The sequence below is a fragment of the Entelurus aequoreus genome, linkage group LG27 (assembly GCF_033978785.1).
Source record: "Entelurus aequoreus isolate RoL-2023_Sb linkage group LG27, RoL_Eaeq_v1.1, whole genome shotgun sequence".
Taxonomy (NCBI): domain Eukaryota; kingdom Metazoa; phylum Chordata; class Actinopteri; order Syngnathiformes; family Syngnathidae; genus Entelurus; species Entelurus aequoreus.
In genome coordinates this window covers 766,974-791,446 of record NC_084757.1, presented here as the reverse complement: position 1 = coordinate 791,446, position 24,473 = coordinate 766,974, and the positions used below count along the sequence as shown (strand labels likewise).

Here is a 24,473-nt window from a genome sequence, read left to right as displayed (position 1 = left end):
TATGGAGACTGTTTCTACAAACATTTGTGAAAGAATGGGCCGCTTTCAGTGGTTTCCAGCGTGGAACTGTCATAGGATGCCACCTATGCAACAAATCCAGTCGTGAAATTTCCTGGCTCATAAATATTCGGCCTTATTATAAGAAAATGGAAGAGTTTGGGAACAACAGCAACTCAGCCACGAAGTGGTAGGCCACGTAAACTGACAGAGAGGGGTCAGCGGAGGAATTATGGTGTGGGGTTGTTTTTCATGCCTGGTTCACACCAACGGCGCTTGCCGCGCTTTAAAGCGGCGAGCAAAGCGCCGTCATTTTTGTCAATTTTTCCACGAATATCCCGATCTCCGAGGTAATGTTATGCTTTGATACGCTCTGATACGAATTAGTTGCCGCTTTGTTACCGTTCCTCACGATTTGATGCCGCTTTGATCCCGCTTTGATACGCTTTAAATCACGCTTTGATACGTTTTATTACGCTTTATTGAACTTTAATACGCTTCGGTGCGATCCTGACGCTTTAAATCAGGCTCTGACACGATTATCAAGCTCTGTTGTGCATTGTTACAACAAAAATAAGAAAACAATTTGAAAAACTCAGTATACTAAGTTTTCCCCAAATTTTTTTAGATTTATCTATTTATTTGATTTCTCTTTTTGTTTTATTATATACAGGATAAAACACATAATGTAATAAAAAAGAGAAATATGATAAACAAATAAGTTAAAAAAAAAAAAGTGAAAAACTCAGTATACTGTTTTCCACACATTTTTTATATTCATTCATTTTTTAATTTCTCTTTTTTTTCTCGTTATATTATGTTTTATATCTTCATTTCTTTTATTTCTTTGTCATCTTAATAAATATCTATCTTTCATTTCTTATGGTAGTTGACAATAATAAAAGGCATTTCTTTTATTTTTTATATTCATTTATTTTTTCAATTTCTCTTTTTTTTCCGTTATTATGTTTTATATCTTCATTTCTTTTATTTCTTTGTCATCTTAATAAATATCTATCTTTCATTTCTTATGGTAGTTGACAATAATAAAAGGCATTTCTTTTATTTTTTATATTCATTTATTTTTTCAATTTCTCTTTTTTTCTGTTATATTATGTTTTATATCTTCATTTCTTTTATTTCTTTATCATCTTAATAAATATCTATCTTTCATTTCTTATGGTAGTTGACAATAATAAAAGGCATTTCTTTTATTTTTTATATTCATTTATTTTTTCAATTTCTCTTTTTTTTCTCCGTTATATTGTTTTATATCTTCATTTCTTTTATTTCTTTGTCATCTTAATAAATATCTATCTTTCATTTCTTATGCTAGTTGACAATAATAAGCTCTCGCCGCTTTATTCCATTCTTGACAGCGCGCAGAATTTTTTTAAACCGTTTAAAGATTTTTGGCGAACTTGCCGCATGTCCCGCTTCACTACAAGCTTTCCCACGATCCATTAGGACCCTCACGCTTTAATCAGGCTTTGTTACGCTTTAACACCGCTTTGCATGCCGCTTTAAAGCGCCATCAAAGCGCCGTTGGTGTGAACCTAGCATCAGGAGTTGGGCTTGGCCCCTTAGTTCCAGTGAAAAGAACTTTGAATGCTCTAGGATACCAAAACATTTTGGACAATTCCATGCTCCCAACCTTGTGGGGACAGTTTGGAGTTGGCCCCTTCCTCTTCCAACATGACTGTGCACCAGGGCACAAAGCAAGGTCCATAAAGACATGGATGACAAGAGTCTGGTGTGAATGAACTTGACTGCCCTGCACAGAGTCCTGACCTGAACCCCGATAGAACACCTGTGGGATGAATTAGAACGGAGACTGAGAGCCAACGTCAGTGTGTGACCTCACCAATGCACTTTTGGAAGAATGGTGGAAAATTCCTATAAACACACTCCGCAACCTTGTGGACAGCCTTCCCAGATGAGTTGAAGCTGTAATAGCTAAAAAGGGTCATATTGAACCCTATGGGTTAGGAATGGGATGGCACTTCAAGTTCAAATTAATGTTAAAATAAAGCCAATAAATACATTTTGGTACCAAATTATTGGTATGGTGACAACCCTAGTGGTGAGTTTAGGGAAAGAAAAGGTGGAGTTGCAGACAGAAAGTCTTTTTACACGCTGCATGAACTTTTATGTGTGAAAAGTCAGGTGTTAAAGACAGCCAATCAGGCTTCACACCAATCTAATGACACACACACGGCTTGACGTACAGACACACAGATGAGTACATCAGACACGTATTAGCAAATAGTTTTGCTCCAATAATACTTCCATATCTCTTTCTTTACAATCCTGTGACCAGTAAAATAGAGCGAGGTGATGTGGTTTGTGGTGCTGTGTGCAAAGAAAGAGACGCAGTGTCAGTGTGAGCACCTGTCCTTCACAGGTGAGCTACATGGAGATCTACTGTGAGCGCGTGCGCGACCTGCTCAACCCTAAAAACAAAGGCAACCTCCGAGTGCGAGAGCATCCTCTGATGGGACCCTACGTGGAGGACCTGTCCAAGCTGGCCGTCACCGACTACAACGACATCCAGGACCTGATGGACTCTGGCAACAAGGCCAGGTGATGCAGTCTGAGATAGTCCAGCACACTGCAGACACACTGACTGTTAGTCTGAGATAGTCCAGCACGCTGCAGACAGACTGACTATTAGTCTGAGATAGTCCAGCACGCTGCAGACAGACTGACTATTAGTCTGAGATAGTCCAGCACGCTGCAGACAGACTGACTATTAGTCTGAGATAGTCCAGCACGCTGCAGACACACTGACTGTTAGTCTGAGATAGTCCAGCACGCTGCAGACACACGGACTGACTTAGTCTGAGATAGTCCAGCACGCTGCAGACACACGGACTGACTTAGTCTGAGATAGTCCAGCACGCTGCAGACACACTGACTGTTAGTCTGAGATAGTCCAGCACGCTGCAGACACACGGACTGACTTAGTCTGAGATAGTCCAGCACGCTGCAGACACACGGACTGACTTAGTCTGAGATAGTCCAGCACGCTGCAGACACACGGACTGACTTAGTCTGAGATAGTCCAGCACGCTGCAGACACACTGACTGTTAGTCTGAGATAGTCCAGCACGCTGCAGACACACGGACTGACTTAGTCTGAGATAGTCCAGCACGCTGCAGACACACGGACTGACTTAGTCTGAGATAGTCCAGCACGCTGCAGACAGACTGACTGTTAGTCTTTCCTGACAGGACTGTGGCCGCGACCAACATGAACGAGACCAGCAGTCGCTCCCACGCCGTCTTCAACATCATCTTCACTCAGAAACGCCACGATGCCGACACTGACAACACCTTAGAGAAGGTGAGAACCTCCATTTACAAACTTCATTGGTGCTTGAAAAGTTTGTATAGTGAAGCAAAATTCTCCATAAGAAACAATGTAAATATGAATAATGAGTTCCAGCCTCAACAAAAAGTCCATATTTTAGTGAAGTTTTATACACTTTGTACACAATATAAAGTACTATACAGTACTTTACATCTCACTTTGTACACAATATAAAGTACTATACAGTACTCAACATCACACTTTGTACACAATATGAAGTACTGTACATCACAATTTGTACACAATATAAAGTACTACAACGTACTGTATATCACACTTTGTACACAATATAAAGTACTACACTGTACTGCATGTCACACTTTGTACACAATATAAAGTACTATATAATACTGTATATCACACCTTGTACAAAATATAAAGTACTATACAGTACTGTATATCACACTTTGTACACAATATAAAGTACTATACAGTACTCTGTACACAATATAAAGTACTAGACAGTACTGTACATCACACATTGTACACAATATAAAGTACTACACGGTACTGTATGTCACACTTTGTACACAATACAAAGTACTATACAGTACTATATGTCACACTTTGTACACAATATAAAGTACTGCACAGTAATGTACATCACACTTTGTACACAATATAAAGTACTACACAGTAATGTATATCACACTTTGCACACAATATAAAGTACTATACAGTTCTGTATATCACACTTTGTACACAATATAAAGTACTACATAGTAATGTATATCACACTTTGTACACAATATAAAATACTATACAGTACTGTATTTAACACTTTGTACACAATATAAAGTACTATACAGTACTTTGTACACAATATAAAGTACTGTACATTACTTTGTACACAATATAAAGTACTTTACAATACTTTGTACACAATATAAAGTACTATAGAGTACTGTATAGCCAACAAACATAACAAGGGATCAACTTCCTCTTTATTAACAAGCCAAAACAACGACGACGGCAAGCTGTACTGTCCTGTATGCGCTGCTTTGCCAACACGTGCACACACGCAGAAGTCCCTTCGGTGCCCTCACAAATGATCAGAAATCACGGAAATCCTTAACTTTGACAACCATACTGCTACAATATTCAGGCATGCACCATTAATTTTCCTGTCAAAATATCACTTCCGCGTTTTCCATCCATCCATTTTTCTACCCCTTGTCCCATTCAGGGTCGCGGGGGGTGCTGGAGCCTATCCCAGCAGCACTCGGGCGGAAACATCTGCGTTGTTTAATTAAATATTGTAAATACTGTTAAATAAGTCCGCTTTGGCATTTTTTTCCAGAAAAGTCAGTTCTCATCACAATTAAAAACTTGCTGTGGTGTATCATTCTCCGCAATACGAGCAAGCACAAAATGTCTGCCAGCGGGACACAAAAGGAATGAATAAAGCGTACGTACACAGAGACCTGTTGGCACATATTCAGCTCTATCTAAAGTTGGCAAATAGAAGGGTCGGTACACAACCCATGTCTTGTGCAGGTCTCCTAATAACCTTTTCTTCACGCTTTGCTTTCAGGTCAGTAAGATCAGTTTGGTGGACTTGGCCGGCAGCGAAAGAGCCGATTCCACCGGAGCCAAAGGAACCAGGCTGAAGGTAGGAAAAGTTGTGTATTAAAATGAGTCGACGCACTCGGAAGTAATAATTGTTTGAGATATTCAGCATTCAGGTGAAATGTCAGGATGAAGCTATAAGTGGGAGTGTTGAGTCTCTTCTAATATTTGATATAAATATGCATTGACAATGTAATGTAGAGGTGCAGCGTGGTGTATGTTGTGTATATTCCAGGGTTTCCCACACATTCATTTATTTGTGGCGGCCCGCCACGAAAGAATTACGTCCCCCACAAATAAAAAAGAATTTAAAAAAAAAAAAAATAAAAAAAATAAAAAAAAATGTTTTTTTTTTTTTTCCGTCCTCTCCAGCTTCTCAGGCAAATCATATAGTTGATGTAGATGCCCATATCTGCTGTTCAGATTTACTTTACAAAAGAGAAGTGTAGGATACTTCTCTTGTTGCCTTATTTGTATTTGACTTTATTAAATGTGTTTATATCAGAAACACAACATGTGTATATAACAAAGGGTGCAAAGTCTGCAGGCAGTAGGAAACACATGGTTAAGTGTAGGGAGTAAAATTGATGGCAGTCTAAAGTTCAAGATTTTTGGAGCTCTTTGGTCAGTGGATCAGATGTTTGATGAAGCTCTGTGTCTATCTACCACCACTACTGTTTTCTGTTTATTTGTTACTGACTGTGGCAGGACACCTCTGCCTCTGTTTCACTTTATGTTGCTGGTAAATAATATGGTTGTAGTAGTAGGCTAAAGTTAAATTATTTAGTATGCACTAATTAAAGGGGCAGAGCTTTGAGGCATTTTAGCTTTTATATTTTATAAGATACATTTTTTGTAAGAACCACAATTAATAGATATATTTCAGTGAATAACTTATTGTTCAAATCTGTATATAAATATGTACATAAAGTGTTGTAATTATATTGTAAAATGGATGGATGGATGGACGTTTAAAACAAAACTGTTATTATTAATTAGTAATTAGTAATTAGTAAGTATACATTTTTTGAGCCTTTTTAGAGAAAATCAAATCATTGTAGTAAATTATGCAAATTACTCGATGATGTCATGGTGACCACGCCTATAGCCACGCCCCCACCGCCACAGGTATCTTGGCAGTTTATGGGAAACACTGTATTCCCTTCTAATATTTGATATAAGTACATGAAAAGCATGGACAATGTAATCTAGAGGTCCTGTTGTTGTGTATATTCTCTTCTTCATCACACATTCTCTGTCACAGGAAGGAGCTAACATCAACAAATCTCTAACCACGCTGGGAAAAGTCATCTCCGCTTTAGCAGATGTGGTAATTAATATTTTACCTGCACCCATCTCAATAAAAGATACATTTGATTTATGTGCCACTGCTTCCTTCTAGGACTCGGGACCCAACAAGGTAAAAGACTAAGCAAAATTGGTGGTACAAACCAAAGTGTCATTTCCCGCACTGAGCTAATCCTTGATCTGTCTGACACGCAGAACAAAAAGAAGAAGAAGGCAGAAAGTTTTATTCCCTACAGAGACTCCGTCCTCACCTGGCTGCTCCGAGAGAATCTGGGTATGGACTCAGCAAGTCTAACACCATCGTTACATCCTTCCTGTCAACTCTTCTCACCCGCCAGGTGGGAACTCTCGCACCGCCATGGTCGCCGCGCTGAGCCCGGCCGACATCAACTATGACGAGACGCTCAGCACGCTCAGGTAGAGAGAGACGCCTCTTCCCTCCGGGCACCTTTTCTGCTACCTCTTTATCCGCGCAGGTACGCCGACCGCGCCAAGCAGATCCGCTGCAACGCCGTCATCAACGAGGATCCCAACAACCGGCTGGTGCGCGAGCTGAAGGAGGAGGTGTCCCGTCTCAAGGATCTCCTCTTCGCCCAGGGTCTGGGCGACATCATCGACAGTAAGGACTTCTTTTACCTCACTGACAGGACACATTGTAGAAAAATAAATACAAACATTGGAAAAATACGATATATTTTTTTCAATCATGATGATGCCAATAGTTATATTTTTTTTCACTTTTACTCAAATCAAATCAAGCTTTATTTATAAAGCGCTTTTCAGACACGAAAGAAAATGCAACGCAAAGTGCTTTACAAAGTTAAAAACTAGGGCTGTCCGATAATGGCTTTTTGCCGATATCCGATACTCCGATATTGTCCAACTCTTTAATTACTGATACCGATATCAACCGATACCGATATCAACCGATACATGCAGTCGTGGAATTAACACATTATTATGCCTAATTTGGACAACCAGGTATGGTGAAGATAAGGTACTTTTTTTTAAAAATTAGTAAAATAAGATAAATAAATTAAAAACATTTTCTTGAATAAAAAAAGAAAGTACAACAATATAAAAACAGTTACATAGAAACTAGTAATGAATGAAAATTAGTACAATTAACTGTTAAAGGTTAGTACTATTAGTGGACCAGCAGCACGCACAATCATGTGTGCTTACGGACTGTATCCCTTGCAGACTGTATTGATATATATTGATATATAATGTAGGAAGCAGAATATTAATAACAGAAAGAAACAACCCTTTTGTGTGAATGAGTGTAAATGGGGGAGGGAGGTTTTTTGGGTTGGTGCACTAATTGTAAGTGTATCTTGTGTTTTTTATGTTGATTTAATAAAAAATAAAAAATAAAAACCAAAAAAAACCCGATACCGATAATAAAAAAAACGATACCGATAATTTCCGATATTACATTTTAACGCATATATCGGCCGATAATATCGGCAGGCCGATATTATCGGACATCCCTATTAAAAACAATACCCCACTGACCCATATCCCCCATTATCACATACGTACGCAAGGACACAGATTCCAAACACACACACACAACATACACACATTTGCAACTACCTGTATATGGACCAATGATTGCCATATTTGCCAACCCTCACGATTTTCCCGAGAGACTCACGAATTTCAGTGCCCCTCCCGAAAATCTCCCGGGGCAACCGTTCTCCCGAATTTCTCCCGATTTCCACCCGGACAACAATATTGGGGGTGTGCCTTAAAGGCACTGCCTTTAGCGTCCTCTCTCACCTGAAAAGAAGACTATTACCGTATTTTTCGGAGTATAAGTCGCTCCGGAGTATAAGTCGCTCCGGAGTATAAGTCGCATACTTGCCAACCTTGAGACCTCCGATACCGGGAGGTGTGGGGTGGGGGCGTGGTTAAGGGCGTGGTTAATAGGGGAGTATATTTACAGCTAGAATTCACCAACTCAAGTATTTCATATATATATATATACACTACCGTTCAAAAGTTTGGGGTCACCCAAACAATTTTGTGGAATAGCCTTCATTTCTAAGAACAAGAATAGACTGTCGAGTTTCAGATGAAAGTTCTCTTTTTCTGGCCATTTTGAGCGTTTAATTGACCCCACAAATGTGATGCTCCAGAAACTCAATCTGCTCAAAGGAAGGTCAGTTTTGTAGCTTCTGTAACGAGCTAAACTGTTTTCAGATGTGTGAACATGATTGCACAAATGTTCAATGTTTCAGTACTTTTTACCATTAAGTAAATGTTCAATGTTTCAGTACTTTTTACCATTAAATAAATGTTCAATGTTTCAGTACTTTTTACCATTAAGTAAATGTTCAATGTTTCAGTACTTTTTATCATTACGTAAATGTTCAATGTTTCAATACTTTTTATAATTAAGTAAATGTTCAATGTTTCAGTACTTTTTACTATTAAGTAAATGTTCAATGTTTCAGTACTTTTTATCAATACGTAAATGTTCAATGTTTCAATACTTTTTATAATTAAGTAAATGTTCAATGTTTCAGTACTTTTTACCCATTAAATAAATGTTCAATGTTTCAGTACTTTTTACCATTACGTAAATGTTCAATGTAGTATTTGTACATGATGACGTCACATGGGTCAAGTGTTTTTGGATGATTAAGTAGTATTTGTACATGATGACGTCACATGGGTCAAGTGTTTTTGGATGATTAAGTAGTATTTGTACATGATGACGTCACATGGGTCAAGTGTTTTTAGATGATTAAGTAGTATTTGTACATGATGACGTCACATGGGTCAAGTGTTTTTGGATGATTAAGTAGTATTTGTACATGATGACGTCACATGGGTCAAGTGTTTTTGGATGATTAAGTAGTATTTGTACATGATGACGTCACATGGGTCAAGTGTTTTTGGATGATTAAGTAGTATTTGTACATGATGACGTCACATGGGTCAAGTGTTTTTGGATGATTAAGTAGTATTTGTACATGATGACGTCACATGGGTCAAGTGTTTTTAGATGATTAAGTAGTATTTGTACATGATGACGTCACATGGGTCAAGTGTTTTTAGATGATTAAGTAGTATTTGTACATGATGACGTCACATGGGTCAAGTGTTTTTGGATGATAAAGTAGTATTTGTACATGATGACGTCACGTGGGTCAAGTGTTTTTGGATGATTAAGTAGTATTTGTACATGATTATGTCACGTGGGTCAAGTGTTTTTGGATGATTAAGTAGTATTTGTACATGATGACGTCACATGGGTCAAGTGTTTTTAGATGATTAAGTAGTATTTGTACATGATGACGTCACATGGGTCAAGTGTTTTTGGATGATTAAGTAGTCTTTGTACATGATGACGTCACATGGGTCAAGTGTTTTTAGATGATTAAGTAGTATTTGTACATGATGACGTCACATGGGTCAAGTTTTTTGGATGATTAAGTAGTATTTGTACATGATGACGTCACATGGGTCAAGTGTTTTTAGATGATGAAGTAGTATTTGTACATGATGACGTCACATGGGTCAAGTGTTTTTAGATGACGAAGTAGTATTTGTACATGATGCAACCCGAACTCATTAAGGGACGACCAAATTCCCAGGGTAAGCTACACCCAACTATTAGTTCACTCGCCAATGAAACTGCCCGTCACGGTAATCGAGACACAATGGCCTGAGTTGACCACTTATTTACAATTTTAATGCAATGGCAGGCTCGGCAAAAATGCAATCAATCGATCAAAATCACCAATCTGTGCCTGGGATTACAAAACAGTGTTTGACTTACAGACTTCAGGACAGACTCCTAAAGCAGATTTTATATAAAAAGGCTCTGCTCACCTTGTATTGGCCATTTGAGTCCGTCCAGAAGATTGCAAGAAGTCATCAATCAACAGCGTGCCATCTCGGACGAAGCCCCCAAATTGTTGCGTTGACCAGCGTTCCTCAAATGGGGAATTCAAATTGCTAGTCTCTCCCAGATTCTTTTTATGGCAATAAGCTGATGTTTATATTAAATCAACAGGCAGTAGTTGATATTTTGTGGTTTATTCTCCAAGCTTAGAGGACAAACGTGAGACCAACCCAGTACACCAGCGTTTCCTCGCCCGGTCCAGATCGGTCTCTCCCAACCCACCGAACTGTGATCTTCCCTCTGTCCCTCGCCCCCACTCCCGTTGTTTAGACTACTCCGAGTTATCTCTACTCTGACACATTCCAATCTAGAAGGCCGACACCTTACTATAAGACTCAAAAGAAGGAAGAATACTAGCTATTCTTTATATGACTATAGGAGTTTAGAAAGAAGTAACACTTAAATATGGATATGATTCTGATCTGCTTCCAACACGTCACATGGGTCAAGTGTTTTTAGATGATTAAGTAGTATTTGTACATGATGACGTCACATGGGTCAAGTGTTTTTAGATGATGAAGTAGTATTTGTACATGATGACGTCACATGGGTCAAGTGTTTTTAGATGATGAAGTAGTATTTGTACATGATGATGTCACATGGGTCAAGGGTTTTTGGATGATGAAGTAGTATTTGTACATGATGATGTCACATGGGTCAAGTGTTTTTGGGTGGTGAAGTAGTATTTGTACATGATGATGTCACATGGGTCAAGTGTTTTTAGATGATTAAGTAGTATTTGTACATGATGATGTCACATGGGTCAAGTGTTTTTGGATGATGAAGTAGTATTTGTACATGATGATGTCACACGGGTCAAGTGTTTTTGGATGATGAAGTAGTATTTGTACATGATGATGTCACATGGGTCAAGTGTTTTTAGATGATTAAGTAGTATTTGTACACGATGATGTCACATGGGTCAAGTGTTTTTAGATCATTAAGTAGTATTTGTACATGATGACGTCACATGGGTCAAGTGTTTTTGGATGATTAAGTAGTATTTGTACATGATGTCACATGGGTCAAGTGTTTTTGGATGATGAAGTAGTATTTGTTCATGATGATGTCACATGGGTCAAGTGTTTTTAGATTAAGTAGTATTTGTACATGATGATGTCACATGGGTCAAGTGTTTTTGGATGATGAAGTAGTATTTGTACATGATGATGTCACATGGGTCAAGTGTTTTTAGATGATTAAGTAGTATTTGTACATGATGACGTCACATGGGTCAAGTGTTTTTGGATGATTAAGTAGTATTTGTACATGATGACGTCACATGGGTCAAGTGTTTTTAGATGATGAAGTAATATTTGTACATGATGACGTCACATGGGTCAAGTGTTTTTAGATGATTAAGTAGTATTTGTACTTGATGACGTCACATGGGTCAAGTGTTTTTGGATGATTAAGTAGTATTTGTACATGATGACGTCACATGGGTCAAGTGTTTTTGGATGATTAAGTAGTATTTGTACATGCTGACGTCACATGGGTCAAGTGTTTTTGGATGATTAAGTAGTATTTGTATATGATGACGTCACATGGGTCAAGTGTTTTTGGATGATGAAGTAGTATTTGTACATGATGACGTCACATGGGTCAAGTGTTTTTGGATGATTAAGTAGTATTTGTATATGATGACGTCACATGGGTCAAGTGTTTTTGGATGATGAAGTAGTATTTGTACATGATGATGTCACATGGGTCAAGTGTTTTTAGATGATTAAGTAGTATTTGTACATGATGACGTCACATGGGTCAGGTGTTTTTGGATGATTAAGTAGTATTTGTACATGATGACGTCACATGGGTCAAGTGTTTTTGGATGATGAAGTAGTATTTGTACATGATGATGTCACATGGGTCAAGTGTTTTTAGATGATTAAGTAGTATTTGTACATGATGACGTCACATGGGTCAAGTGTTTTTGGATGATGAAGTAGTATTTGTACATGATGATGTCACATGGGTCAAGTGTTTTTAGATGATTAAGTAGTATTTGTACATGATGATGTCACATGGGTCAAGGGTTTTTGGATGATGAAGTAGTATTTGTTCATGATGATGTCACATGGGTCAAGTGTTTTTAGATTAAGTAGTATTTGTACATGATGATGTCACATGGGTCAAGTGTTTTTAGATGATTAAGTAGTATTTGTACATGATGACGTCACATGGGTCAAGTGTTTTTGGATGATGAAGTAGTATTTGTACATGATGACGTCACATGGGTCAAGTGTTTTTAGATGATTAAGTAGTATTTGTACATGATGACGTCACATGGGTCAAGTGTTTTTAGATGATTAAGTAGTATTTGTACATGATGACGTCACATGGGTCAAGTGTTTTTAGATGATGAAGTAGTATTTGTACATGATGCAACCCGAACTCATTAAGGGACGACCAAATTCCCAGGGTAAGCTACACCCAACTATTAGTTCACTCGTCAATGAAACTGCCCGTCACGGTAATCGAGACACAATGGCCTGAGTTGACCACTTATTTACAATTTTAATGCAATGGCAGGCTCGGCAAAAATGCAATCAATCTATCAAAATCACCAATCTGTGCCTGGGATTACAAAACAGTGTTTGACTTACAGACTTCAGGACAGACTCCTAAAGCAGATTTTATATAAAAAGGCTCTGCTCACCTTGTATTGGCCATTTGAGTCTGTCCAGAAGATTGCAAGAAGTCATCAATCAACAGCGTGCCATCTCGGACGAAGCCCCCAAATTGTTGCGTTGACCAGCGTTCCTCCAATGGGGAATTCAAATTGCTAGTCTCTCCCAGATTCTTTTTATGGCAATAAGCTGATGTTTATATTCAATCAACAGGCAGTAGTTGGTATTTTGTGGTTTATTCTTCAAGCTTAGAGGACAAACGTGAGACCAACCCAGTACACCGGCGTTTCCTCGCCCGGTCCAGATCGGTCTCTCCCAACCCACCGAACTGTGATCTTCCCTCTGTCCCTCACCCCCACTCCCGTTGTTTAGACTACTCCGAGTTATCTCTACTCTGACACATTCCAATCTAGAAGGCCGACACCTTACTATGAGACTCAAAAGAAGGAAGAATACTAGCTATTCTTTATATGACTATAGGAGTTTAGAAAGAAGTAACACTTAAATATGGATATGATTCTGATCTGCTTCCAACACGTCACATGGGTCAAGTGTTTTTGGATGATGAAGTAGTATTTGTACATGATGACGTCACATGGGTCAAGTGTTTTTAGATGATGAAGTAGTATTTGTACATGTTGACGTCACATGGGTCAAGTGTTTTTGGATGATTAAGTAGTATTTGTACATGATGACGTCACATGGGTCAAGTGTTTTTAGATGATTAAGTAGTATTTGTACATGATGACGTCACATGGGTCAAGTGTTTTTGGATGATTAAGTAGTATTTGTACATGATGACGTCACATGGGTCAAGTGTTTTTGGATGATTAAGTAGTATTTGTACATGATGACGTCACATGGGTCAAGTGTTTTTGGATGATTAAGTAGTATTTGTACATGATGACGTCACATGGGTCAAGTGTTTTTGGATGATTAAGTAGTATTTGTACATGATGACATCACATGGGTCAAGTGTTTTTAGATGATTAAGTAGTATTTGTACATGATGACGTCACATGGGTCAAGTGTTTTTAGATGATTAAGTAGTATTTGTACATGATGACGTCACATGGGTCAAGTGTTTTTGGATGATAAAGTAGTATTTGTACATGATGACGTCACGTGGGTCAAGTGTTTTTGGATGATTAAGTAGTATTTGTACATGATTACGTCACGTGGGTCAAGTGTTTTTGGATGATTAAGTAGTATTTGTACATGATGACGTCACATGGGTCAAGTGTTTTTAGATGATTAAGTAGTATTTGTACATGATGACGTCACATGGGTCAAGTGTTTTTGGATGATTAAGTAGTCTTTGTACATGATGACGTCACATGGGTCAAGTGTTTTTAGATGATTAAGTAGTATTTGTACATGATGACGTCACATGGGTCAAGTGTTTTTAGTTGATTAAGTAGTATTTGTACATGATGACGTCACATAGGTCAAGTGTTTTTGGATGATTAAGTAGTATTTGTACATGATGACGTCACATGGGTCAAGTGTTTTTAGATGATGAAGTAGTATTTGTACATGATGACGTCACATGGGTCAAGTGTTTTTAGATGACGAAGTAGTATTTGTACATGATGCAACCCGAACTCATTAAGGGACGACCAAATTCCCAGGGTAAGCTACACCCAACTATTAGTTCACTCGCCAATGAAACTGCCCGTCACGGTAATCGAGACACAATGGCCTGAGTTGACCACTTATTTACAATTTTAATGCAATGGCAGGCTCGGCAAAAATGCAATCAATCGATCAAAATCACCAATCTGTGCCTGGGATTACAAAACAGTGTTTGACTTACAGACTTCAGGACAGACTCCTAAAGCAGATTTTATATAAAAAGGCTCTGCTCACCTTGTATTGGCCATTTGAGTCCGTCCAGAAGATTGCAAGAAGTCATCAATCAACAGCGTGCCATCTCGGACGAAGCCCCCAAATTGTTGCGTTGACCAGCGTTCCTCAAATGGGGAATTCAAATTGCTAGTCTCTCCCAGATTCTTTTTATGGCAATAAGCTGATGTTTATATTAAATCAACAGGCAGTAGTTGATATTTTGTGGTTTATTCTCCAAGCTTAGAGGACAAACGTGAGACCAACCCAGTACACCAGCGTTTCCTCGCCCGGTCCAGATCGGTCTCTCCCAACCCACCGAACTGTGATCTTCCCTCTGTCCCTCGCCCCCACTCCCGTTGTTTAGACTACTCCGAGTTATCTCTACTCTGACACATTCCAATCTAGAAGGCCGACACCTTACTATGAGACTCAAAAGAAGGAAGAATACTAGCTATTCTTTATATGACTATAGGAGTTTAGAAAGAAGTAACACTTAAATATGGATATGATTCTGATCTGCTTCCAACACGTCACATGGGTCAAGTGTTTTTAGATGATTAAGTAGTATTTGTACATGATGACGTCACATGGGTCAAGTGTTTTTAGATGATGAAGTAGTATTTGTACATGATGACGTCACATGGGTCAAGTGTTTTTAGATGATGAAGTAGTATTTGTACATGATGATGTCACATGGGTCAAGGGTTTTTGGATGATGAAGTAGTATTTGTACATGATGATGTCACATGGGTCAAGTGTTTTTGGGTGGTGAAGTAGTATTTGTACATGATGATGTCACATGGGTTAAGTGTTTTTAGATGATTAAGTAGTATTTGTACATGATGATGTCACATGGGTCAAGTGTTTTTGGATGATGAAGTAGTATTTGTACATGATGATGTCACATGGGTCAAGTGTTTTTAGATGATTAAGTAGTATTTGTACATGATGACGTCACATGGGTCAAGTGTTTTTGGATGATGAAGTAGTATTTGTACATGATGACGTCACATGGGTCAAGTGTTTTTAGATGATTAAGTAGTATTTGTACATGATGACGTCACATGGGTCAAGTGTTTTTAGATGATTAAGTAGTATTTGTACATGATGACGTCACATGGGTCAAGTGTTTTCAGATGATTAAGTAGTATTTGTACATGATGACGTCACATGGGTCAAGTGTTTTTAGATGATGAAGTAGTATTTGTACATGATGCAACCCGAACTCATTAAGGGACGACCAAATTCCCAGGGTAAGCTACACCCAACTATTAGTTCACTCGTCAATGAAACTGCCCGTCACGGTAATCGAGACACAATGGCCTGAGTTGACCACTTATTTACAATTTTAATGCAATGGCAGGCTCGGCAAAAATGCAATCAATCTATCAAAATCACCAATCTGTGCCTGGGATTACAAAACAGTGTTTGACTTACAGACTTCAGGACAGACTCCTAAAGCAGATTTTATATAAAAAGGCTCTGCTCACCTTGTATTGGCCATTTGAGTCTGTCCAGAAGATTGCAAGAAGTCATCAATTAACAGCGTGCCATCTCGGACAAAGCCCCCAAATTGTTGCGTTGACCAGCGTTCCTCCAATGTGGAATTCAAATTGCTAGTCTCTCCCAGATTCTTTTTATGGCAATAAGCTGATGTTTATATTCAATCAACAGGCAGTAGTTGGTATTTTGTGGTTTATTCTTCAAGCTTAGAGGACAAACGTGAGACCAACCCAGTACACCGGCGTTTCCTCGCCCGGTCCAGATCGGTCTCTCCCAACCCACCGAACTGTGATCTTCCCTCTGTCCTTCACCCCCACTCCCGTTGTTTAGACTACTCCGAGTTATTTCTACTCTGACACATTCCAATCTAGAAGGCCGACACCTTACTATGAGACTCAAAAGAAGGAAGAATACTAGCTATTCTTTATATGACTATAGGAGTTTAGAAAGAAGTAACACTTAAATATGGATATGATTCTGATCTGCTTCCAACACGTCACATGGGTCAAGTGTTTTTGGATGATGAAGTAGTATTTGTACATGATGACGTCACATGGGTCAAGTGTTTTTAGATGATGAAGTAGTATTTGTACATGTTGACGTCACATGGGTCAAGTGTTTTTGGATGATTAAGTAGTATTTGTACATGATGACGTCACATGGGTCAAGTGTTTTTGGATGATGAAGTAGTATTTGTACATGATGATGTCAGACTACCTCACTTGGGTCAACACTGACTTGGCATAAAACCACTACCAGCATTTGAGTCTTAATGGTCCTTCTAAGCACATGTTGTTTTTGCCATGACATTGTCTGTTTATTTTTACGCCGATACAAAAGTGTCAGGTGGTTTGCATACCATGGCGTATTGGCAGGAGTGTTTCTACTACGCTGATGTACTGTACACTGGCTGGTATAATACAAGTATGGTCCAGGAGGTAAAACAAATCAATGTTTGTCTTCCTCTCTTCCTCTCTGTGTCTACCTCACGTCGCCTTCAAGCATTCCCAGGCTCCGCCGCTGAGATCCAGGATTTGAAATGTGTGTTTCCTGCCTCTTCTTCCCTCAAAATGCAAGATTTTTTGTGCTCTCTGCTGGCTTGTTGGTTTTCATTTTGTATGTGTTACTATCATTTGAATAATGTCCACCATTGTGTGAGGTGGAAGAACAGTTACACATGGAATGGTGTTTAAAATGCACCGGGGAGCTAAACTGCTGCACGCTGGCAATTAAAGATGTCTAATAATTACTGCCAATTACTTTGCTTTTACGTTGCATTTGTCCTACTGAGTTGTGCTGGTGCTTATCTGAAATGAGGCTTCATTTTTGAATGGTATTCTGCAGCTTGAATCTATTTCATTGTGATTTTGTCCCGTTTTATATATTCTTTCTGCTGGCTGGCTGGCTGGCTGGCCTCGCTTGTTATTATTATTATTATTACAGCCTCCTCTTTTTTTCTGTCTGCATCTGTTTGGTTTGCTTCCTGCACACAGACCAGAACAATAATGGGTAAAGGCCAAGCTGTCAATCATTTCCTCTCCACAGTGACCAACGCCATGACGGGCATGAGTCCCTCCCCGTCTCTGTCCGCCTTGTCCAGCCGGGCCGGATCCATCGCCAGCCTGCACGACCGCATCATGTTCAGCCCGGGCAGCGAGCAGGCCATCGAGCGCCTTAAGGTGACAAACTACTACTTGATTTGACACTCGTTTGAGTAACAGGATTGAAAGTAACAACAATGACTTTTAGCATAGAATGAAGCCGGAGTACCTGGAGGGAACCCACGCAGTCATGGGGAGAACATGCAAACTCCACACGGGGATCGAAACCATGGCCTTATTCCAAAATGGAATAAATTAATTTTTTATCCTCAAAATTCTGCACACAATAACCCATAATGACAATGTGAACATTTTTTTTTCTTCTCTTGTTCCAATTTTTTAAAAATATAGTTGAAGAAATGCATGAAAAATGTGGCTGCTGACATACGCGGTAACATATTTTGTCAATTCCGGTTGTACCATTTTCTCAAAACTAGTCTTAATATACCTGTTAATTTACTGTTAACATCTGGCTACTTTCTGTTGTAACAAGATTATACCTACATATTTCTAAAAATGTAATAAGCACTTATTCTCCACACAGGGATCGAAACCATGTTACAGCCTTATTCAAAAATGGAAAAATTCATTTTTGTCCTCAAAATTCTGCACACAATAACCCATAATGACAATGTGAAAACGTTTTTTTTTTTCCAATTGTTCAAATTTTTTTTAAATATATTTAAAGAAATGCATGAAAAATGTGGCTGCTGACATGCGGTAACATATTTTGTCAATTCCGGTTGTAACATTTTCTCAAAACTAGTCTTAATATACCTGTTAATTTACTGTTAACATCTGGCTACTTTCTGCTGTAACTAGATTCTATCTACATATTTCTAAAAATGTAATAAGCACTTATTATCCACACAGGGATCGAAACCATGTTGCAGCCTTATTCAAAAATGGAATACATTAATTTTTATCCTCAAAATTCTGCACACAATAACCCATAATGACAATGTTTTCCAATTGTTCAAAGTTTTTGAAAATATATTTGAAGAAATGCATGAAAACTTTGGCTGCTGACATACGCGGTAACATATTTCGTCATTTCCGGTTGTAACATTTTCTCAAAACTAGTCTTAATATACCTGTTAATTTACTGTTAACATCTGGCTACTTTCTGCTGTAACAAGATTCTATCTACATATTTGTAAAAATGTAATAAGCACTTATTCTCCACACAGAAAGACCCCGAGCCCGGGGATCGAAACCATGTTACGGCATTATTCCAAAATGGCATAAATTCATTTTTATCCTCAAAATTCTGAACACAATAACCCATAATGACAATGTGAAAACGTTTTTTTTTTCTCTTGTTCAAATTTTTTGAAAATATAGTAAAGAAATGCATAAAAAATGTGGCTGCTGACATATGCGGTAACATATTTTGTCAATTCCGGTTGTAACATTTTCTCAAAACTAGTCTCCATGAAATGTAGCTAAGCTACTAGTTAGTTTCCATGAAATGTAGCTAAGCTACTAGTTAGTCTCCATGAAATTTAGCTAATCCACTACTTAGTCTCCATTAAATGTAGCCAGGCTACTAGTTAGTCTCCATTAAATGTAGCTATGCTACTTGTTAGTCTCCATTAAATGTAGCTATGCTACTTGTTAGTCTCCATGAAATGTAGCTAAGCTACTTCTTAGTCTCCATGAAATGTAGCTAAGCTACTAGTTAGTCTCCATGAAATGTAGCTAAGCTACTAGTTAGTCTCCATTAAATTTAGCTAAGCCACTAGTTAGTCTCCATTAAATGTAGCCAGGCTACTAGTTAGTCTCCATTAAATGTAGCCAGGCTACTGGTTAGTCTCCATTAAATGTAGCTATGCTACTTGTTAGTCTCCATGAAATGTAGCTAAGCTACTAGTTAGTCTCCATGAAATGTAGCTAAGCTACTAGTTAGTCTCCATGAAATATAGCTAAGCCACTAGTTGGTCTCCATTAAATTTAGCCAGGCTACTAGTTAGTCACCATTAAATGTAACCAGGCTACTAGTTAGTGTCCATGAAATGTAGCTAAGCTACTTCTTAGTCTCCATGAAATGTAGCTAAGCTACTAGTCTCCATGAAATGTAGCTAAGCTACTAGTTAGTCTCCATTTAATTTAGCTAAGCTACTAGTTAGTCTTTATTAAACGTAGCCAGGCTACTAGTTAGTCTCCATGAAATGTAGCTAAGCTACTTCTTAGTCTCCATGAAATGTAGCTAAGCTACTAGTTAGTCTCCATGAAATGTGACTAAGCTACAAGTCAGTCTCATTGAAATGTAGCTAAGCTACTAGTTAGTCTAAATTAAATGAAGCTGAGCCACGAGTTAGTCTCCATGAAATGTAGCTAAGCTACTTGTTAGTCTCCATGAAATCGTTATGATCCGCTGCCCGGATCATATTTCTGTTTACGTTTTCTAGTCACTTGTGTTTTTCTGTTAGTCTTGATCTCTTTCTAGTTCCTGTTTAAGCACTTCTGAGTTTGGTTACCATAGTTACTGATTGCTCACACCTGCCTCTGGTTAGTGTTCGGGACGCGCACCTGTTGCCCGGGCTCTATTCAGAGGGCTATTTAGTTTACGCGCTGGCCTCACCCTGCCTGGTGGTGTTGTTTGCTCCCATGCAACAAGTTACGCTCTCGTTTACGCTCATAGTCTGTATTTTGTTACTAGCATCTTTTGGCTACTCTTTTGTTTTCCGTGCCGTGGGCACCGAGCAGCCTATTTTGGTCTGCAACTAAAATAAATAATTTATTCTTACCTGCAAGCCGCTTCCTGACATCCCTCTGCAATTTGAAAAGACGACCTCCGGCATCACTATGCCTCGCAAGCGTAACAGAAATATAGCTAAGCCACTAGTTAGTCTCCATTAAATGTAGCTATTCTACTAGTTAGTCTCCATTAAATGTAGCTAAGCTACAAGTTAGTCTCAAGGAAATGTAGCTAAGCAACTAGTTAGTCTCCATGAAACATAGCTAAGCCACTAGTTAGTCTCCATGAAATGTAGCTGATGATTTTAGGTTGTCCTGAAGAATTTGGAGGTAATCCTCCTTTTTCATTGTCCCATTTACTCTCTGTAAAGCAGCAGTTCCATTGGCAGCAAAACAGGCCCAGAGCATAATACTACCACCACCATGCTTGATGGTAGGCATGGTGTTCCTGGGATTAAAGGCCTCACCTTTTCTCCTCCAAACATATTGCTGGGTATTGTGGCCAAACAGCTCCATTTTTGTTTCATCTGACCACAGAACTTTCCTCCAGAAGGTCTTATCTTTGTCCATGTGATGTCAGATGTTGACTTCTTCAGGATCCTTTTTTCTTCCAAGATAGTCTTTGGCCCACAAAATAATTGTTGTCCTCCCAACACCATGTGTCTTCATTTGTGCTCCATGTCAGGAAACGGAGAAGATCATTGCCGAGCTTAACGAGACGTGGGAGGAGAAACTTCGCCGCACAGAAGCCATTCGAATGGAACGGTGAGCTCCCGTTTCTTCCCCCAGACCCCCACAAACCAGCCCGCTGAGGCCTCGGCCGGATTTGTATCCGCAGGGAGGCCCTGCTGGCAGAAATGGGCGTGGCCATGCGAGAGGACGGCGGGACAGTGGGCGTCTTCTCCCCGAAGAAGGTAATGAGACGTGTGTGACATCACGTGTTGCCATGACAATAAAAGGCCTCCTTGTTCACCCCGAAGCCATCCGACAGAAAGCCCCAAGCTGTCTTTATTGACAATGTGGGCCTCTTTTCCCCCAACGAGGTGTGTAGTGTGGAGTGTGGAGTGTGGAGTGTGGGTGCTTCTCTGACATCAGGTTTGATCTCAGCACTTGAAGAGATAACACTCCTGTCTGGGCAATGTGTGGCACTAGCTGCATGAGGTTTTGCTTTGGCCACTGGGAGACATGGCTTTGTGATATGCAGTGTCTTGTTTTAAAGTTAAAGTACCAATGATTGTCACACACACACACAATAGGTGTGGCGAAATTATGCTCCGCATTTGACCCATCACCCTTGATCACCCCCTGGGAGGTGAGGGGAGCAGTGAGCAGCAGCGGTGGCCGCGCCCGTGAATCCTTTTAGGTGATTTAACCCTTGTTTCATGCTCTCTGTCAGACGCCTCATCTGGTCAACCTCAACGAGGACCCCCTCATGTCCGAGTGTCTGCTCTACTACATCAAGGATGGCATCACAAGGTGAGACGATCACTATCTTAGGACTGCTTACAGCAGGGGTGTCCAAAGTGCGGCCCGGGGGCCATTTGCGGGCCGCGGCTAATTGTTTACCGGCCCGCCACACATTCTGGAAATGCTATTGCAAAAATAAACATGACAAAAAGTGGAATGAGGTGAAATCTAACTAGAAAAAGTTGACACAAAGCTGCCATGCAGGCTGTTTTTTTTCTTTTGTCTATCTTTCTTTTTCTTTTTTTGCCATTGCTTAAAAAAAAAAAAAAAAAAATCAATGTTATAATGAATTATTGACCTATTCAAGGCTCCAATTATTTCAAATATTTCACTTTAAAATATTTTATGTGGAAAATATGACATATATTGTGTGGTTGCCATACAAAAACATCAACGTTTTCTTTGACAAAAGAGCATAGAACAAAATAATAGTTCAAACATAAAATTGACAGATATATCTGAAGTTGATCTCGTAACTTAAGTGTTCAAAGTAAAAAAAAAACTAATACAAATGTATCACTTTGAGTGGGGCAGCTTTTGTATCGTAAATATATTTAATGGGATTTTATTTATCTTTTCACTGTGATTACTCAAAAATATTAATGAATTAATATCAATGGTGTCCTGCATTATTGATGTTTTTAAGGCTCTAATTCAGGGGTCACCAACCTTTTTAATACCAGGAGCTACTTCTTGGGTACTGATTAATGTGAAGGGCTACCAGTTTGATACACACTTAAATAAATTGCCAGAAATAGCCAATTTGCTCAATTTACCTTTAACTCTGTTATTATTAATAATTAATGATATTTACACTTAATTGAACGGTTTAAAAGAGGAGAAAACACAAAAAAAATTACAATTAAATTTTGAAACATAGTTTATCTTCAATTTCGACTCTTTTTAAAATTCAAAATTCAACCGAAAAAAAGAAGAGAAAAACTTAAAAAAAGAATTTATGGAACATCATTAGTAATTTTTCCTGATTAAGATTAATTTTAGAATTTGATGACATGTTTTAAATAGGTTAAAATCCAATCTACACTTTGTTAGAATATATAACAAATTGGACCAAGCTATATTTCTAACAAAGACAAATCATTATTTCTTCTAGATTTTCCAGAATTTTTTTTTTTTAATCAATTCAAAAGACTTTGAAATAAGATTTAAATTTGATTCTACAGATTTTCTAGATTTGCCAGAATAATTTTTTTGAATTTTAATCATAATAAGTTTGAAGAAATATTTCACAAATATTCTTCCTCGAAAAAACAGAAGCTAAAATGAAGAATTAAATTAAAATGTATTTATTATTCTTTACAATAAAAATAAAATAAAATACTTGAACATTCATTTAAATTGTCAGGAAAGAAGACGAAGGAATTTAAAAGGTAAAAAGGTATATGTGTTTAAAAATCCTAAAATCATTTTTAAGGTTGTATTTTTTCTCTAAAATTGTCTTTCTGAAAGTTATAAGAAGCAAAGTAAAAAAAATTATGAATTTATTTAAACAAGTGAAGACCAAGTCTTTAAGATATTTTCTTAGATTTTCAAATTCTATTTGAGTTTTGTCTCTCTTGGAATCAAAAATGTCGGGCAAAGCGAGACCAGCTTGCTAGTAAATAAATACAATTTAAAAAAATAGAGGCAGCTCACTGGTAAGTGCTGCTATTTGAGCTATTTTTAGAACAGGCAAGCGGGCTACTCATCTGGTCCTTACGGGCTACCTGGTGCCCGTGGGCACCGCGTTGGTGACCCCTGCTCTAATTACTTCACATCAAACATTGCTTTCGGAATGTTTTGGGCTGTGGGGGAAATACTGCATATTTCACTTTTATTATAAAAAACAAAGTTGTCTTGACAGAAAAGGCATAAAACCTTTTTGGTATTTTAAATTTAATATCAACCTGAAGTTGATATACTGTAGAGATTTACTGTAAGCGTTAAATTAAAAAAATAAAAATAAAAATTTGACTTGTTTTTAACATTTTAATGACTTAGACCCTTTATGGTCCCCGGGAGCCCTAAAGGTAAAAAAAAAAAATCCATATATTTTGTTATGATTTGAAAATGAAAACTATCAAAATGGCCCCCGCAGGTTTTCATTTTTCCATGTGCGGCCCTCAGTGGAAAAAGTTTGGACACCCCTGGCTTACCCCAAATGTTGGTAACAAAATGTATTTCCATACTTTTTAATGCTTTTCTAAAGAAAGGGGACCACAGAAAATGTCATGATGTGAACAAAAAAATCTTAAGGTACATGAAACATATGTTTATTATTGCAATTTAGTCCTTAAATAAAATAGTGAACATACTAGACAACTTGTCTTTTAGTAGTAAGTAAACAAACAAAGACTCCTAATTAGTCTGCTGACGTATGCAGTAACATATTGTGTCATTTATACACCTATTATTTTGTACACATTATGAGGGACAAACTGTAAACAAATATTATTAATCTACTTGTTCATTTACTGTTAATATCTGCTTATTTTCTGTTTTAACATGTTCTATCTACACTTCTGTTAAAATGTAATAATAATAAAAAAAATTAAAAA

The 24,473-nt window shown here is 38.2% G+C and overlaps 1 protein-coding gene across 1 annotated transcript in view; it reads left to right on the top strand.

Annotated features, from left to right (window-relative positions):
• Positions 1–24,473, top strand: part of LOC133644325 (kinesin-like protein KIF1A) — a 116,130-nt gene that overhangs the window by 7,555 nt on the left and 84,102 nt on the right. Inside the window, exons 5-17 of the mRNA XM_062038722.1 lie at positions 2,402–2,580; positions 3,232–3,343; positions 4,905–4,982; positions 6,204–6,269; positions 6,342–6,359; positions 6,443–6,521; positions 6,586–6,664; positions 6,724–6,866; positions 17,150–17,188; positions 17,693–17,826; positions 21,134–21,213; positions 21,287–21,362; positions 21,845–21,924. Coding sequence (XP_061894706.1) covers positions 2,402–2,580; positions 3,232–3,343; positions 4,905–4,982; positions 6,204–6,269; positions 6,342–6,359; positions 6,443–6,521; positions 6,586–6,664; positions 6,724–6,866; positions 17,150–17,188; positions 17,693–17,826; positions 21,134–21,213; positions 21,287–21,362; positions 21,845–21,924 — 1,163 coding nt within the window. The remainder of the gene's footprint in view (positions 1–2,401; positions 2,581–3,231; positions 3,344–4,904; positions 4,983–6,203; positions 6,270–6,341; positions 6,360–6,442; positions 6,522–6,585; positions 6,665–6,723; positions 6,867–17,149; positions 17,189–17,692; positions 17,827–21,133; positions 21,214–21,286; positions 21,363–21,844; positions 21,925–24,473) is intronic.